The 16,984-nt window shown below is 42.7% G+C and overlaps 1 protein-coding gene across 2 annotated transcripts in view; it reads left to right on the top strand.

The window, feature by feature from the left end:
* ATG2B (autophagy related 2B) overlaps positions 1 to 16,984 on the top strand; it is a 70,861-nt gene that overhangs the window by 37,224 nt on the left and 16,653 nt on the right. For both annotated transcript variants that reach the window (XM_054715748.1, XM_008154788.3), the window contains exons 19-34: positions 64 to 221; positions 613 to 785; positions 1,197 to 1,347; positions 2,650 to 2,849; positions 3,010 to 3,090; positions 5,026 to 5,132; positions 5,291 to 5,383; positions 6,197 to 6,267; positions 6,638 to 6,714; positions 6,992 to 7,162; positions 9,074 to 9,215; positions 11,722 to 11,924; positions 13,297 to 13,523; positions 14,477 to 14,585; positions 15,386 to 15,580; positions 16,655 to 16,756. In XM_054715748.1, the coding sequence (XP_054571723.1) occupies positions 64 to 221; positions 613 to 785; positions 1,197 to 1,347; positions 2,650 to 2,849; positions 3,010 to 3,090; positions 5,026 to 5,132; positions 5,291 to 5,383; positions 6,197 to 6,267; positions 6,638 to 6,714; positions 6,992 to 7,162; positions 9,074 to 9,215; positions 11,722 to 11,924; positions 13,297 to 13,523; positions 14,477 to 14,585; positions 15,386 to 15,580; positions 16,655 to 16,756 (2,260 nt within the window). The remainder of the gene's footprint in view (positions 1 to 63; positions 222 to 612; positions 786 to 1,196; positions 1,348 to 2,649; positions 2,850 to 3,009; positions 3,091 to 5,025; positions 5,133 to 5,290; positions 5,384 to 6,196; positions 6,268 to 6,637; positions 6,715 to 6,991; positions 7,163 to 9,073; positions 9,216 to 11,721; positions 11,925 to 13,296; positions 13,524 to 14,476; positions 14,586 to 15,385; positions 15,581 to 16,654; positions 16,757 to 16,984) is intronic.

Here is a 16,984-nt window from a genome sequence, read left to right as displayed (position 1 = left end):
AGTTTAGATTGCCTTTAGTTGAACTAGGAATTATGTACTTATTTTCCAGTTTTGTCTTTATAGGATCTTTAATGACTTGCTACTGTGGGAACCAACAGCTCCTTCACCAGTGGAGACATTTGAAAATATTTCGTATGGTATTGGGCTGTCAGTAGCCAGTCAACTGATCAATACCTTCAACAAGGATAGTTTTAGTCCATTCAGATCTACAGTTCACTATGGTAATATGTCTTAAATTTGTTTTGATGTCACTGCCTGGTTAGCAATAAAGTAGTAGCCTTTTCAGTTGATGGATTAAAAAAATCTTTCTTTGATGATGTTTTTCATTTATATTTTATAATATCTTTTAATAATTTATATTTTTCCACTTCTCTCTGTATATTGAGAATGTTGTTATTAGTTAATGATATTATCTTTATAGTGATAGTATATACATTGTCTGAAGTTCAGTGATAAAGTGAAAAAACATAGCATGTACATTTTTATTGTCATACCAGATTCTGAGTAAAAAGGACCAGGCTGTAAAATAAATATTCTTATGATAATGTTCAGGTTGCTATTTTTTTAAAGAAGCTGTCAGAACCATGTAATTGTGACCTTTATTTCTCACAGATGAGGAAAGTGGATCAGAGGAGGAGACTTTGCAGTATTTTTCTACTCTTGATCCCAACTATCGTTCCCGTAGGAAAAAAAAACTTGACTCTCAGAATAAGAACTCACAAAGTTTTCTCTCCGTTCTTCTGAGTATTAATCACGGATTAATGGCAGTGTTTACAGACGTAAAGGTAAAGATTTACAAATATCAAGTGTTCCTTCAAGTGCACCTTACTTAAATCTGCCACGATGACACATCCTGTAATTGAGGGAGTTGGGAGTGGTTTCAGCCACTGAAGAAGACCCGCTTTCTGAGGCAGGTCCTGGTGACAGCGACTCTGAAGACAAACGTTATATACCCCTTCTTTTGGGCAACATGCTTGTTCTGCTCCCGAGATGATAACTAGTAATCTGTCCACTGTGAAGGAGTAGGGAGTACAGGGGGCTCGTTTGACAGAAGAGGCCCATTTCCTTGTTCAGTTTTTCACATCACCATGTCAGATGGCTTAAGAGTCAGACCACTTGGCTGCATCCTGAGAGATTCTGTCCGAGGGTTTCTGTATTTAAATAATGACATTTGTGTTTTCCCATCTTTTTATTAGCAAGATAATGGAGATATTTTGGAAAACAAGCATGGTGAATTCTGGTTAGAGTTCAGTAGTGGTACATTATTTTGTGTTACAAAATATGAAGGTTTTGATGACAAGCACTACATCTGCCTTCATTCCAGCACCTTCAGTCTGTACCACAAAGGTAGGACAAATGTTAAGCGTTTCATTTCTGTTTAGACATGTTCAAATTTTGTTTAATGAAAATCTATTGAGAACACAACTCTGATATTAGAAATGATTTCTGTGGGGTGTTCGATTCCACTGGCAAAGTAATACTTATTGTGAATTAGAAGTTGACTGTTCTTTTTTGCAATCCTATCTAATAAAAGGCTAATAATAATGCAAATCGAACGAAGGAATGACCAGTCGCTATGATGCGCACTGACCACCAGCGGACAGGCGCTCGATGCAGGAGCTGCCCCCTGGTGGTCAGTGCACTCCCATAGGGGGAGCGCCCCTCAGCCAGAAGCTGGGCTTACAGCTGGGGAGCACAGCTGTGGTGGTGGGAGCCTCTCCCGCCTCCGTGGCAGTGCTAAGGAGCAGTGAGCCGAGTGGAAAGGAGCAGTGAGCAGGTGGGCGGTAAGGAGCAAGGGCTCCCTAACTGAGAGGGCGCAAGCTAAGCTGAGGGGCTCCCCGCCCCTGCAAGTGCACGATTTTCGTGGACCCGGCCTCTAGTATGATATAATTCACATATCATATGCAATTCACCCATTTAAAGTATACATTTCAGTAGTGTTTAATATTTCACAGAGTTGTATGACCATAATCACAATAAACTTTAGAACATTTTCATTACCCCCAAAGGAAACTGTACCCTTTAGCTAGAACCCCCAGAAGCTCCCATCTCCCCGCCCTGAGCAACCACTACTCCACTTAGTCTGTATGGATTTATTCCTGATGTTATCTATGAATCAAATCTACAATATATGATTAGCACGTACTGTGGTATTATGTTTTCAAGGTTTATCAAGGTGTATCAGTATTTCATTCATTTTATTGCCAAATGATATTCCATTTTGTGTATGTACCATATCTTATTATCTATTTTTGATCAGTTGATGGGACTTTGCATTCTTTATTCTCAAGCAGTATTTCCTTTTGGTAACAGACACAGAATTTACCATTCTTTGAGCACATTTCCTGTGTTCCCTTGTAAATAGACATGAGATCCTTGTATATTCTTAACGTTTACCAGATTTTCCCATTTAAATTGAATTATCCTAGCGTTTTAAATCTTAATGTTTTTGAAGTTGGGTACTATCAGGCATATGAACATTAGTAAGGAGGGATGGGTTGTTAATGCCAAGTCGGTTCTTGCTCATTTTGCCTCCAGAATCATGTTGTATTCAGTGGAAGTACATGGCTTTTGTTTTCAGTTACAGAAGTCTGTGAGCTAATTTCAAGTAATCATTTTTTTTATGTTTTCACTTCCCTTTGGATGTAGGCATAGTGGATGGAGTGATTCTTCCTACAGAAGTACGGCTGCCCAGTGCCACGCGCCCACACTGGCTGGAACCCACCATTTATTGCTCTGAAGAAAATGGCCTCAGTAGAGCTTCTTCAGAGGGTGTTGGAGGAGACACGTTGAACATGCTCTCTGCTGCTGTTAAAATACTGTCTGATAAGTCAGAGTCCAATACAAAGGTCTGTATTTTATACTTTCATACCAAATACTTGCTGTTGGTTTGAGTACTAGCTAAAATGATTGCATAAAAGGCAACACATTGATTTTGTGAGGAAGATTTCCGGTTTTGAACTAGAGGGTGTGCAGGTGGTGAGTGTAACTCTTTGTGTTGCTGTTTAGGAATTTCTCATTGCTGTGGGGCTGAAAGGAGCCACTCTCCAGCACAGAGTACTCCCCTCCGGGCTGAGCTGGCATGAGCAGGTAAGAGGCTGTGTACATGTAGCAGTCTTTTTTATTTTATGTTGGCATATGTGTACCGAAAATTTCACAAACCACAGATGTTCAGCTCAGTGAATTATCACGAAGCGAACACTCCTGCATAACCACCTTTTAGGGTAGGAAATAGAACATTGTCAGCACTCCAGAATGTGATTGGTCTTTTACCTCAAAGTTTGGTCCCCAAACATTTCAAACACAGAATTATCCTTTACGCCATCAAAGGGAAGGGACCCTTCATCCCAGGACCTGTAGAGCGCCTGGCACATGTATACTAATAAAAGGGTAATATGCTAATTAGACTGGGAGACCTTCCAGACATTCTTCTGGACAAAGCCATTGTGGCGGGGCTGAGGAAGAGGCGGTTAGGGGCCAAGAGGGGAGGGCAGTTGTGGGTGATCAGGCCGGTGGGGGGCCCTTGGGTGCGAGCAGGCCATCAGTGGGGGTCAGTTGGGGGCGATCAGGCCAGCGGAGGGGGGCCTGTTTGGGGTGAGCAGGCCATCAGTGGGGGTCATTTGGGGGCGATCAGGCCAGCGGGGGGGGCCTCTTTGGGGTGAGCAGGCCAGCAGGGGAGCAGTTGGGGGCAAGCAGTACGGCAGGGAGGGCAGGGGCGGTGGGCCTGTTTGGGGTGAACAGGACAGCAGGGGAGCAGTTGGGGGCAAGCAGGCCGGCGGGGAGGGCAGGCGGGGTGACCAGGCTGGCAGGGTGGGCAGTTGGGGGCGAGCAGGCTGGAGGGGGTGATGGCAGTTGGGGGCAGGCAGGCCAGCAGGCAGAGTGATTAGGGGCAATCAGGCAGGCAGGCAGGTGAGCGTTTAGGACCCAGCAGTCCCGGATTGCGAGATGGATGTCCGACTGCTGGTTTAGGCCCGATCCCCGAGGGGGTCCCAGATTGGAGAGGGTGCAGGCCGGGCTGAGGGACACCCCCCCCCCCCCCGTGCACAAATTTCGTGCACCAAGCCACTAGTGGATCAATAAAGGATGTGTTGACTTGCACGTATAACCATGTGTCCTTTAAGTGCCATAATTTCAGAATTATTCTCTAAGTCAATTAACATGGCTTGAGGCATTTATAAGAATTTCTGTAATTCCAGTTTAATAATTGTATATGCTTAATGAAGTATAGTTGATTATTTTTTCATAGGAAACTTGGGATGAGAAGTTAACTCTGTGAGAATAAAAAATAGTGTACTTATTCCTGTTCATTTTTCTTAGAAAGGGGAACTTTTTATTTTAAACTTGAATGTTTTTATAGAAGGCTTTTTTAATAAAAGCATATGGGAAATAAGATAGTCTATCTACCTATCTATCTATAGAAATATGAGGAGATATTCTTTAGAATATCTATTCTACATCTGTTTATCTACATCTGTAAAGTGCGGGTAGAGAAATGGTTAGTATGAACACTGAACTAGCTGTAAGGGAGAGATTTAGCCTTAACCTCCTTGTTTTCTTAGATTAGAAATATGTGAGAAAAGATATTAGTGAGAGGGACTGGTTTTCAGATTCAGCTAGGTATAAATTAAGGATAAAAAACTTCTCCTAGCAATGGATTATTTAGAAAACCAGATGGGACAGTTTTAAGCAGTCTTTAGGAAAAAAATTTTTTTCAGGACTTGTTCCAAACAAAATAATGTGAAAGCAATTTATACATGCTTCGTTAGTTTCATAAGATATGATTTTCCTAAGATTTCTGTAGCATTGCTGTTGTTGGATGGGCCTATTTACTTCAAATTCTAGTTTTGTAAATAATTTTTAAATGAAATTCTTCAAAATGATGATTTTTTTCCTTTTAGAATTATGATTTTCCAATATATGGTTGCTTTCTGTGTGAGATATTTTGTCTTACATTGGTCTTAATGATACCATATCGACACTTTTTTTTCTTCTAAAGCAGGGAATTTTATATTTTTGTGATTATAGATTTTATACTTCCTGAACATTGCTGATGAACCTGTTCTGGGATATAATCCTCCAACTTCGCTTACAACTTTTCATGTTCATCTCTGGAGCTGTGCACTTGATTATAGGTTAGTTCATAAATGGGACAAAGTAAAATTTTATTTCAAATATGTACTAAGTTTTGGGAAAAATGCATAATTCAGTAGAATTAAGGTTCAAAATACTCTTTAAGAGGAGTTTCTGTTGTTGCAGCAGACTGATGTTCTGATGTTTCTTTTTGTGGTAGGCCTCTTTACTTGCCAATCCGGTCTCTTCTTACTGTTGAAACATTCAGCGTTTCAAGTAGTGTTGCCTTGGATAAATCGTCTTCTACACTCAGGTACCTGTGTGAACTTCTTTGTCACTAAATGCAGCTGTTCAAAACATACTGACTGTTTTATGTAAACCCTTTGATTAGATTCTCAGTTTTTTGTTAAAATCAGCATTCTTTTACTAATAGTCATGTCCCTTTTCCCCGTTTTCAGTTTTTTCTCAAATGATTCATCCCACCTTTCCTTTTCTTTCTTTTTTTTCTTTTGTTAATCCTCACCCAAGGATATTTTTCCCACTGATTTTTAGAGAGAGTGGGAGAGAGAGGGAAAGACAGAAATATTGATGTGAGAGAAACACATTGATTGGTTGCCTCCTGCACAAGCCCTGACTAGGGCCCATGCCGGGTAGCAGCCTGCAATCGAAGTGTGTGCCGTTGACCAGAATTGAACCCAGGACCCATTGGTTTGCAGTCCGATGCTCTATCCACTGAGCCAAGCCAGCTAGGGCTTGTCCCACCTTTTCTATTCAGGGAGAAAATAATTCTCGAGATTGTTAGTTTAATTTTTAAAGTAGATATATAAATCTCCCATAATACCGGGTACACTTCATTTTCATAATTTGAAACTTGTGAATTTGGACATCTATTTAAAAAAAATTCAGAATTAATTTGAGCAGATGATTTAATCTCATTCTTTACACCATTTAAATATTTCTGGCACTGAGTTTTAAAAAAAAGTGACATGACATTAAGTTAGAAGCTACATGTGACTTTGATAATATTTATGTCAGAAAGATTGATACAACTAACATATATAGTGATCAAGTGCATATATTTGAGGTTAGTGTTTTAGATACTGAGTTTATCTTTTTCCCCCCTCAGAATAATCTTGGATGAAGCTGCTTTACATCTGTCTGACAAGTGTAACACTGTCACTGTAAATCTGAATAGAGGTAACAGTGAAAAAGCAAAATATGGAATAGAGGAATGTTTTTTTATTTTCATTTTTTGTGTGTGACTATTTTAAAGCATTTAACTTGGGGAAAATGCCAGGGAACTAAGGATTTTATTAAATATCAGTTTGAAGTTGTAATGTCCTTAAGTTCATCAAATTATATATACTCTATTTAATATAAGAAATTTTGTTTCTAACTAAAATAAGTTATAGGATTTTTGTAGGGTGAACTATATATCTGTTGCATTATAAATATTTTTAGCACTGCCTGCCATGAATTATAGAGATGCTAGTTTTATTAGGTGTTGGGTAAGCATTTTTAAAAAGCTATACTCAAACATTTTGTTAATTCTTTTTTAAAACTTTAGATTATGTTCGTGTGATGGATATGGGGCTTTTAGAATTAACCATAACTGCAGTGAAGTCTGATTCTGATGGAGAGAAAGTAAGTTATTAAAATAATTGGAAGTTTTAGTTGTCTTGTTTTTTATAGGAGGGACTGAAAGAGCATTGACTTTGCTGTAGAATTATTTTTTCACGTACCCTAATTTTGGACAAAAGTAGATAAAATATTTTAAAATGAAGACTGAGTTATTATAAGTACACATTTCCTTTGATAAGACAAATTGTTATATTTTATTTAATGTAAAACTATACAAAAAAGGAAAATTTGGCCTCTTGTTTGGAAAACATTTCATCCTTTTTTCCTGTGCCGTGTCTAGACTGACTCACGCTTTGAGTTACACTGTTCCAGTGACGTTGTCCATATCAGAACGTGCTCAGACTCCTGTGCTGCTTTAATGAATCTCATTCAGTACATTGCAAGCTACGGCGACTTACATGCAGCCAACAAGGCGGAGGTGAAGCCAGGAGCCCCGCAAAGAAAGACCACGGTACAGTCAGCCACGCCATTTTTAGAACGAACTCCTTCTGCCCCATTCCAGTCGCACGAGTGACATGTTTACATCAGCAAGGCCTTCACGACAGGCATAAGGCAGAAAAGAAACACAACGTCATCTCTCTATTAGTTACCTTCACAGGATGGGGTCTGGAAAGGGGCTTCCATGGATTTTTTTGGAAAATTATCTTACTGCTTGATATTATTTGTTTCAGAACATTATTGATCTTCTCAACCAACATAACACTTTTTAAAAAAAATATATATTTTATTGATTTTTTACAGAGAGGAAGAGAGAGGGATAGAGATAGAAACATCGATGAGAGAGAAACATCGATCAGCTGCCTCTTGCACAGCCCGCAACCAAGGTACATGCCCTTGACCGGAATCGAACCTGGGACCCTTGAGTCTGCAGGCCGACGCTCTATCCACTGAGCCAGACCAGTTTTGGCATAACACTTTTTTAACTTGTTATTTTCACCTGTCCTGGAGAGAGAAAGAAAACATTTGTCATGTAAGAGCTTGTTATATGCAAGTATGTAAAAAGTTGTATGAGAAAACAGATTATTACCAGGAGACTTACAGCACTTACATAATATTAACTCCCGTGTTTGTTATACTGAAAACGGGGTGATACTGTAGATACTTTCTCAGGTGATTTCATTAACCAGTGCGATACAGAGGTTAGAGATTATTATCAGTGTTACTGGTGAATAAATAAGACCCAGAGAATTGAGGTGATTTGCCATCATTAATAGCAGAAACGGCTATACAACTAAGCTATTTTGGTTCAATGGACCACCTCTTTGCCCTCTTTTATGTCCAGATTGACCAGTGTCCACTTTGTCTAGCTTTCTTTTAAATTTTTCACTGTGTTTTTACACCTCTTCTGTGAACAGAGCTCTCAGCGCCCTTAGGTTAGGAGCCTCTAGAAGGGCGGGCTGGCTGGCATTCCTCCGTTCAGGACCATCTCACACTCGTTCGTGTTACACTGCCGCTTTGATTCCTTCCTGCTGCGCTGTTCTTACTGCTAATAAGTGACTTACGACACTCCCTCTCTACTGTTGACTCTTCATGGAAACATTCTCCAGTTCATGAAAAGTTATTTTAAATTGTCCCTTTCAAATCGGATCTTTTCGTTTTATTTTTATCTTTTACTTTTTTATTGAATTTATTGGGGTGACAAACCTAAATAACATTACATAGGTTTCAGGTGTACAATTCTATAATACATCATCTGTATGTTGTATTGTGTGTTCACCACCTCAAGTCAGATCTCCCTCATCAATCACCATTTCTCTCTCCTTTACCCTCTTCTCCTCACCCCATACCCCTTCCCTCTGGTAATTGCCATAGGATCTTTCCATTTTAGAGTCTTGCTCACATTTAAAATCATAGTGTGGATTTAATGAATCCACAGCTCACAGACCGAAGTGGTTAAGTATCAGGGCTGGAATTGAACCTATGAAGCCCCATTTCCCTCTTGTGCATTCCCCTACTGCCCTGATGGATCTGTTCATTCTAAGAAGTGAGCTGTGAGCCACGACTGTCTCGAAGGCGTGGAAGCCCTGGCAGCCGGCAGGTTTGCCCAGATCAGACTCTGCAGAGCGAGATCCCCCCCGCCCCGCTTTATGGCACTTGCCCACCTTCTCTCTCTTCTCCCGTGTTGCCTCTTCACGATCCCAGTTCTCTGGTCTGGTTTTGAGGTGGTGCCAGTAGTTGTTGGGGTGACGATGACACTAAAAACTTAAATTGGAGCCGCTGCTGGGCAGAATATTGAAAAGTTAGTATGTTCCTGTTGCTGGTGTTTTTGTAAAATGCAGTGTATTTCTGGGACAAAAGAATGTTAAATAGCTTGCTTTGTAGAGCGATTTCAGTTCTTTTTAATTAGTTTCTTTGACTGTAGGTAGATTTCGGTGGTCAGTCGTCCTCACGAGGCCCGGTACTTCCTGAAGCAGATCAGCAGATTTTACGAGATTTGATGAGCGATGCTATGGAGGAGATTGAAGTGCACCAGGCCAGTTCCTCCGTGAAACCACAGCCTAACGGTAAGGCAGACGGGGCTTTCCTCTGGAAGCCTGGTGTTGTCCCCGAGGCGTACATTGTTTGTGTTCCTGTAAGTTCTTCAACAAGGAACTCCTTAAAGAGAAAACAAGTCTGAGTTTTGGTGGATGTTTATTAGTCAGTCAGCTTTGTTTATAGAGTATCTGGTGGATAAATAACACCGACGAGGATGCTGTGGGGGGATGCAGATCAAGTGGGAGGCACAGCCATGTTTTCTGGGAGCTTATAGGTTAGTAAAGCAAACTGGCACTAAATGGGACAGAGTGGTTCAGAAATGATAACGGGAAGAAACACTTCAGAATGTGTTACGTACTGTAAATATTGTTCAGAACGGGTTGGAATCGGTGCATCAGACTTCAGTGAAAGTGTGATGAGTTGGCTTTCAAACAGTGGGTAGGACTTAGGTATGTCAAAGGGAGAGAGAAGATATCTTGGCAAGGTCATTAACATGAAGAGACACTGACAAAGGCGGAGGAGCCCTGCCCACCTAGCAGCTCAGGCTACTATGTAGCAAATGGTCCCTATTCCTATCTAATAAAGAGGGAATATGCAAACTGACTGTCACACTGTAACAAGATGGCTGTACCCACAGTGGAGGCAGGGATTCCGTAACACAAGATGGCTTCGCCCACAGCAGAGGCCGAGTTCCCGTAATGAGCCTTAAGCAGTTAGCAGAGACCTTAGGCTGTGTGGTGCTGGGCCGGGGCAGGGGACCTGAGGCTGCACCCCCCTGCCTGGTGGGGCTTGGGGGACCTCAGGCCGCACCCCCATGCCCTGGTGCTGGGCCGGGTGACCTGAGGCCCCGCCCTGCACCCGGCAGGGCTTGACAGGGGACCTCAGGGCGCACCCCCCACCCAGCTGGGCTTGACAGGGGACCTCAGGCCACACACCCTGCCCCGGTGCCAGGCCAGGGGACCTGAGGCTGTGCCCCCTGCCTGGCGGGGCTTGACAGGGGACCTCAGGCCACGCCCCCCCATCTGGCAGGGCTTGATGGGGGACCTCAGGCTGTGCACTACGCCCCGGCACCAGGCCAGGTGATCTGAGGCCGCGCCCTCTACCCAGCAGGGCTTGAAGGGGGTGGGGCCGGCTGGGTCTGGATCTAGCCCAATGGGGGTGGGGCTGGCTGGGTCTGGGTCTCGTGTGATTTTGAGACGCATGTGGGTAGGCGGGGACTTGACTCTGGTTCCCTTGGCACACCCCAGACTCTGACAGGAGGAAGATTTTCATATACATTTTACTAATTTGCTTTCATCTCTGACACTTCTATTATAGAGAAAGGGCAAATAGAAATATTAAAATATTTCCTCTAATTAATTCCCTTTTAATGTGCATGAATTTCGTGCACCGGGTCACTAGTATTGAAAAGAAGTAAACGATAAAGTTGGATAGGCAAGAAGGAGGAACCAGATGTGAAGCATCTAAATATTTTGAAGCATGTCTCTGAAAAATACATTTTTTCTGACTGGATGAAATTAACTGTTTCTATATGTTGTGAACTCTTAATTGTTAAAAATAACTTTATGATGTTATAAGTCTTTAGCATTACGTATTGCTTTCATTCTAAATTAGAACTAAGGAAGCAAATGGGAACCTTCAGCTTCCTAGCACCTATTACATTATGTGTAATACATATTAGCAGCTGACCTTAATGTGGGAATGGATATGTAAAGACTGAGCAACTTCAATATACAAGGTTCCGTACTAGGCACTCAAGGAGGTGTAAGTTCAAGGGGTTGCCATAGAAGAATTTAAAGTCTAGTCTGTGAGCCTCCAGAGGCTAAATGTCCCTTTATCCATCTTAGTGTTCTCAGTCCATATTAAATGGTTGGTTTGAATGACTGAATAGAGAAAGACTTGGTGACTCTAATATGAAATAAATTGTATAAAAATGTATGTTTACATAGAGATTTTGGTGCAAATGCACTCTTTTGTGAACTTCATACCAAGAGCTACCTGAGAACAGGTGTCCCATGTGGGTGTCCGGCACCCCAAGAAGCTGTCTTTTTGTGGCTCAGAGTCACTTGGAGACCTGCCTGACTGCTGTTTCCCCCCGCCCGTCCATAGCAGAGAGTTCCTGTAGTTTTAGGTGACGTTGCTGGGTACATTGGTTTCCCTGCTCTTGCAATATTGTCAGATGGGTTTCTTGCAGAGCTCTACCCACAGGACAGAATTGTCAATATGAGACTCTGGCTAAAACCAAACTCCAGTCACCACTGAACCCTGCTGCCGAATTCCTGAGCTTCTCCAGCACAGGTAGCTAGGAGGAGACTGCCGCTTCATGAGCCCATCGTTTCCTCTTTTCTTAGGGAGCTTCAAACTTATTCTTAGTCTTTTTATCAGCAGTCACAGGGTAATTGTAAGAAAAAAGGAGATTTTGCAGGTGAAAGCATTCAACATACTGCGTCTCTGACGGTTAAAATGCTTATTTTTGTTGTTATTATTGATGTTTCAGAATGTGCCAAAACTGAGCACTGTAATCTTTCTGCCTAGGTGTTTTGGATGAAAAATGTCATATTCAGGAGCCATGTTGTTCAGACCTCTTCCTGTTTCCAGATGAGAGTGGGAATGTGTCCCAGGAGCCCGGCCCCACTTATGCCTCCTTCACCCACCACTTGATTAGTGACACAGTGCCAGGCGTGCCCACTGAAAACGACGACTTTTGCATTCTCTTTGCACCAAGGGCAACTGTTCAGGTAATAAATTGATAGCATAATTGAGGCTTTAAGATAGCGCTAAAAGTCAGATTGATCAAAGGCCCAAAAAGATTCTTTAGATTTTAACTTTATTGTTCAGAATTACTTTGGTTTGTAACTTACTATTTCTGCTATGTAAATGTTTATTATGCTTTACTATTTCTGGGACACATCTCTCAAGGACTCAGAGAAGAATGCTCTATATTTGCAAAATCTCCTCCATAGTTAATTGAACTACAGATGTCATGTGTAGTAAGGCTGGGGAATTTCATGGCAGAAAGGGGTGCTGCACAGAGTTGCTAGTCCAAGACCTGGGAGAGGTCAGATGTGCTTTGTGTGAAGGCTGGTGGTTGGTTGCTGTAATTTCCATGTTAGAGTCATGCTCACATTTAAAAAGCATGGTCTGCTTCTACTGAATCCACAGTTCACTAACCAAAATGGTTAAGCATTGGTGCTAGAATTGAACCCCATTCAAAATGCATCACTATTTAGTGCATATAGGTTTTAAACTGCCTACTAATAACTTAGTAGGTGAGTGTATTTGACTAAGTTCTGGGGAATTAAAAAAAAAGTGAAAGCAGTCAAATTCATGATAATCTCATTATGAGGAACATAATAATTTGGTCAGGATGTCGAAGTAGGTCAGATTTGGAATGCAATATTGACTCTGAATTAAAGAACTATACACACACACACACACACACAATCTGCCTTTTCATTGCCAGTCACATAGTAAAAGCCAAACTATAGATTACTAGAGGCCTGCTGTATGAAATTTGTGCATGGAGGGGGGCATCCCCTCAGCCCAGCCTGCACCCTCTCCAGTCTGGGACCCCTCGGGGGATGTCTGACTACCAGTTTAGTGGGTAGTCGGACATCCCTCTCACAATCTGGGACCGCTGGCTCCTAACTACTCACCTGCCTGATTGCCCCTAACTTCCCCCCCCGCCAGCCTGATCACCCCTAACCACCTCTGCCTGCCAGCCTGATCACCCCTAACTGCAACCCCTGCTGGCCTGATTACCCCCAACTGCCCCTCCCCCCCCTCCTGACGCCTTGTTGCCCCATGCAGCCTGCTGCCTGCTGTTCGGTCGTTACTGTTACTGTGACGGTGTCCCGGGAAATTTGCATATTCCTCTATTAGTATAGAAGATAAAAAATCCTATGGAGTACTTTGCATAGAACAGAGTCCACATTATGGATAATAATGCAAAATATCTTCTGTGATGATTAATGTCAGGACTGTTATTCTGTTTTATGTATTGAAATCACTAGAAAGGATGCAGATCAACACATCCCTTTGAGACAGGCAGCATAATCAGTGGTTTTTACTTGGCTAATACAATATGTGTTATCTGTTTCTTTGTTCCAGGAGAAGGAAGAAGAGCCAGTTGTAAAAATAATGGCTGAAGATGCAATTGTGATAAGAGATAATTACTTCAGTCTGCCCGTTAAGAAGACAGATGCGAGCAGAGCCCCCTTGCACTTCCCCGTTCCCGTCGTCCGGTACGTTGTTAAAGAAGTCTCTCTTGTTTGGCATCTTTATGGAGGAAAGGATTTTGGAACAGCCCCTCCTACTTCTCCAGCTAAAAGTTACACGTAAGTTAAATTCATTTCTACATAAGTTTGTTTGGCAGGATTATCGTTTGAAGAATTATTAATAAAGTAGTATTAAAAATCTTCAATTTGTATTACTCTGTAAATGGTAGTGTTAGAGTTTGCCATTTTGTAAACTTATGCGGTGTTCGTATATTTACTAAAATGTGGTGACCTAAGTGCTTTCCAGTCAGCAAAATTTTTCGGGCACCTCCCATGTGCCAGAACCTGTGTTAGGGGCACGCTCACTAAAATGAGTGTGACCCGACCCTGCCCTGGGTTCGAAATGGAGAGATAGTTGTGTGAGCAACTGAGGCAGTGAAGGGTGTGCATCAGGAGGTAGGGACCGTGCATGCCCCTGAATCTCCAGCACCCAGCTCGGGACACAGCGGTGTCGATGCTCCTGAGTTCTTGTTAAACGGGTGCATCAGTTGGTCGAGCTAGAGAACTGCATAGAGGACTAGGTAGCGGGCAGGCATGCTCATGGGGCGGGAGGAGAGAAAAAGCGCCAGGAGGTGGTAACCTTGGCACAACAGTGTAGTGACTGTTTCTATTTAAAGGTAATTTTTAAACACTTGTGAATTTACTGTAATTCTTTTGTCTATTCATTGGGATTTCTAGGACTTGTACTCTAACTGTCAGGGGTTTCTGAAGTGACCAGGAACTTATAAGGAAGTCTCATTTCCAAGACTGTCCTGTGATGTGAACACCAGCATCATAGTTAGGTTTTCCTGTTTAGCTGGCAGACGACTGCCGTCAGGGCAGTACAATAAAGTGCATGTTCGCAGTCTCCAGAGTATAAAAGCTGTGCTTCTGGTTTATAGTCGCACAGTGTGTGGCAGTGTTCTGGCAGCTGTGTATCTTACTCTCTGTTCAGCTCGTTATTTTTCCTGTGGTTATTCATTATCTTTCTTTGAATATTCCTGTAACAGAATGTTTTTCTTTTTTAATTATAGCAGTCCCCACAGTTCACCTTCTCACACGCCCACAAGACATGGACGTAATATGGTATGTGGGGGCAAAGGACGAAACCATGACTTTTTAATGGAAATACAGTTAAGCAAGGTAAGATGGCATTTTGAAGGGAAAGTTCCACTCGAGTGGGAGCATTAGCGAGGGCTCATTAGTGCGCCCCGGCCCCACATGTGCAAGCATCAGAACCCCCGTGAGGGCTTGTTAAAACAGGTTGCTGGGCCCCAAAGTTTCTGCTTTGGTAGATCTGAGGTAGGGCCCATGAACATGCATTTTTAATGAGTTCTCAGGGAATCTGATCTGCTTCCCCAGGACCACACTGGGAGCCATGCCACACTGGGAGTCTCTATCTGAGAAGGCCTGCGTTGGGTAGCACATGTCAGGTCCTCTGTGAGCGTCTGGACCTACACAGTAGGGCCGGGCCCCCAATGACTGTATGCATTTAATTCTGTCAGCTTGTCTGGGATTGTGCTGAGTGTCATATATTAGGGTGCTTTACGTGGATATATAATGATGCCAATTCCATGTGTCTAATTGTATCCTTGCCCGCTTTGGAACTTCAACTCTGCTGCCATTGATCCTTTTCAGGCAGTTTCATAAGCACAAGATGATAATTGTATGCCTTATTCCTCTTGAGAGTTTGGCTTGGAAAGGATGAGGATTTTGCCAAGGTCACATAGGAAATGTCAGTCAAGCTTATCCTTGTGTGGTAGGGTACATACAGATCGGTACATAAGTGAGCAAATAAATGAAGGAACGGGACACTCTATGAAAGTGGAATTGAAAGCTGAAAATTCAAAGAATAAGATGAGTGGTATTTTGCATTGCAAAGAGAACATCTAATTTAAATAAAATGTCAAGATGGCCCTGTGTTCCTTTTTCTGTCTGTGAAGGTGAAGTTTCAGCATGAAGTCTACCCGCCATGCAAGCCGGAGTGCGACCCCAGCCTCTTAGAGCACCCAGTCTCCCGGCAGGTGTTCCTTGTGCAGGACCTTGAGATTCGAGACCGGCTGGCCACGTCACAGATGAATAAGTTCTTGTACCTGTATTGCAGCAAGGAAATGCCTCGCAAAGCTCATTCCAACATGGTAAGATTGGAAACCTGATATTTTTGTTATCTGAAGTTTAGAAAAGTGTTTTTATTATATACTAGAGGCCCGATGCACAAAATTTGTGTGTTGGGGGGGCCTTCAGGCTGGCCTGCACCCTCTCACAATCCGGGACCCCTCCGGGGATATCCGACCCCTTGCTCCTAACTGCCCACCTGCTCACTCCTAACCACCTGCCTGCTCGCTCCTTACCACCTGCCCACTCATTTCTTACCACTTGACTTGCCCGCTCCATACCACCCGCCTGCTTGCTCCTTAAAACTTGGCTCGCCGCTCCTTTGTGCTGCCACGAAAGTGGAAGAGGCTCCCACCATCGCTGCTGAGCTCGCCAGCCGTGAGTCCAGCTTCTGGCCGAGCGATGCTCTCACTGTGGGAGCGCACTGACCACCAGGGCTCGTGCATTGAGCATCTGTCTCCTGGTGGTCAGTGCACGTCATAGCGACCTGTCATTCCACTGTAATGGTCCTGGGCTTTTATTATATAGATAACTGCAGAAGATTTAGATTGGGGGAAATTACCGGGTATCTTTACCCAATTTAATATGAAAACCCCTTTTAAATATGCTGCTTAAAGTTTTAGTCTAAAAATTATTTTGCTTGTTACTTCTAGAGTCCATTCACTAAAATTGTCAACATCATGATAGCTGAGGGAAACCGGAAATCCCTAGCGATCTGCAGAGTAGTTAGGATTGCTTGAAGGGTTCAGATTTCTAACACTTTAAAAGGTGTAGTGGAATAGAAATGATGAGTGAGGACTCCTGGGAGAAAGCGTCATGGAGCCGGCTCTGGACTATGGACTGGGCTGAGCTCCGGGGCCTGTAGCCTCCTGTGACTGCACAGCAGCACCATGTGCTCTTTCTCTCTAAAAAGCATCCATACCTTTCAGATTCTTGAGGGAGTGTGTGACCCAGAAAAGTTTGATTCAGGCTTTAAGGAAAGAGGGTAAACAGTTCCACTTTCTGTTCTAGAAATATAATTTTTTTCCTTTCTTTTTTTTAAAGTGAGAGCAATGTCTTAATCTCATTGGGGATATTCTCTCCCTTTTTTCTTGTAGTTGACAGTTAAAGCATTACACGTGCGCCCGGAGTCAGGCAGGTCACCTCAGGAGTGCTGCTTAAGAGTGTCACTGATGCCACTTCGCCTCAATATCGACCAGGTACGTACTACACTCAATTCATGGGACTACAGTGAAATACACATCCCACATTCGGAATGAGAGACTTAAGAATCAAATGCCTTTTATTTAACGTTTATGAAAGTTGGATAATTAATATAGACTTCTGCTGGTAAAGAACAGGGCAGATTTATTAGGCTTTTGGAATCTGAACTGTTGGCGTGTAATCATTCTAGATGTTATCTCCGGTCTCCTCCTCAGAGTCTGCAT

This window comes from Eptesicus fuscus, chromosome 5 (assembly GCF_027574615.1).
Source record: "Eptesicus fuscus isolate TK198812 chromosome 5, DD_ASM_mEF_20220401, whole genome shotgun sequence".
Lineage (NCBI taxonomy): Eukaryota > Metazoa > Chordata > Mammalia > Chiroptera > Vespertilionidae > Eptesicus > Eptesicus fuscus.
Note: the sequence above shows the minus strand (reverse complement) of the source record. Positions and strands in the feature narration are given on the sequence as shown.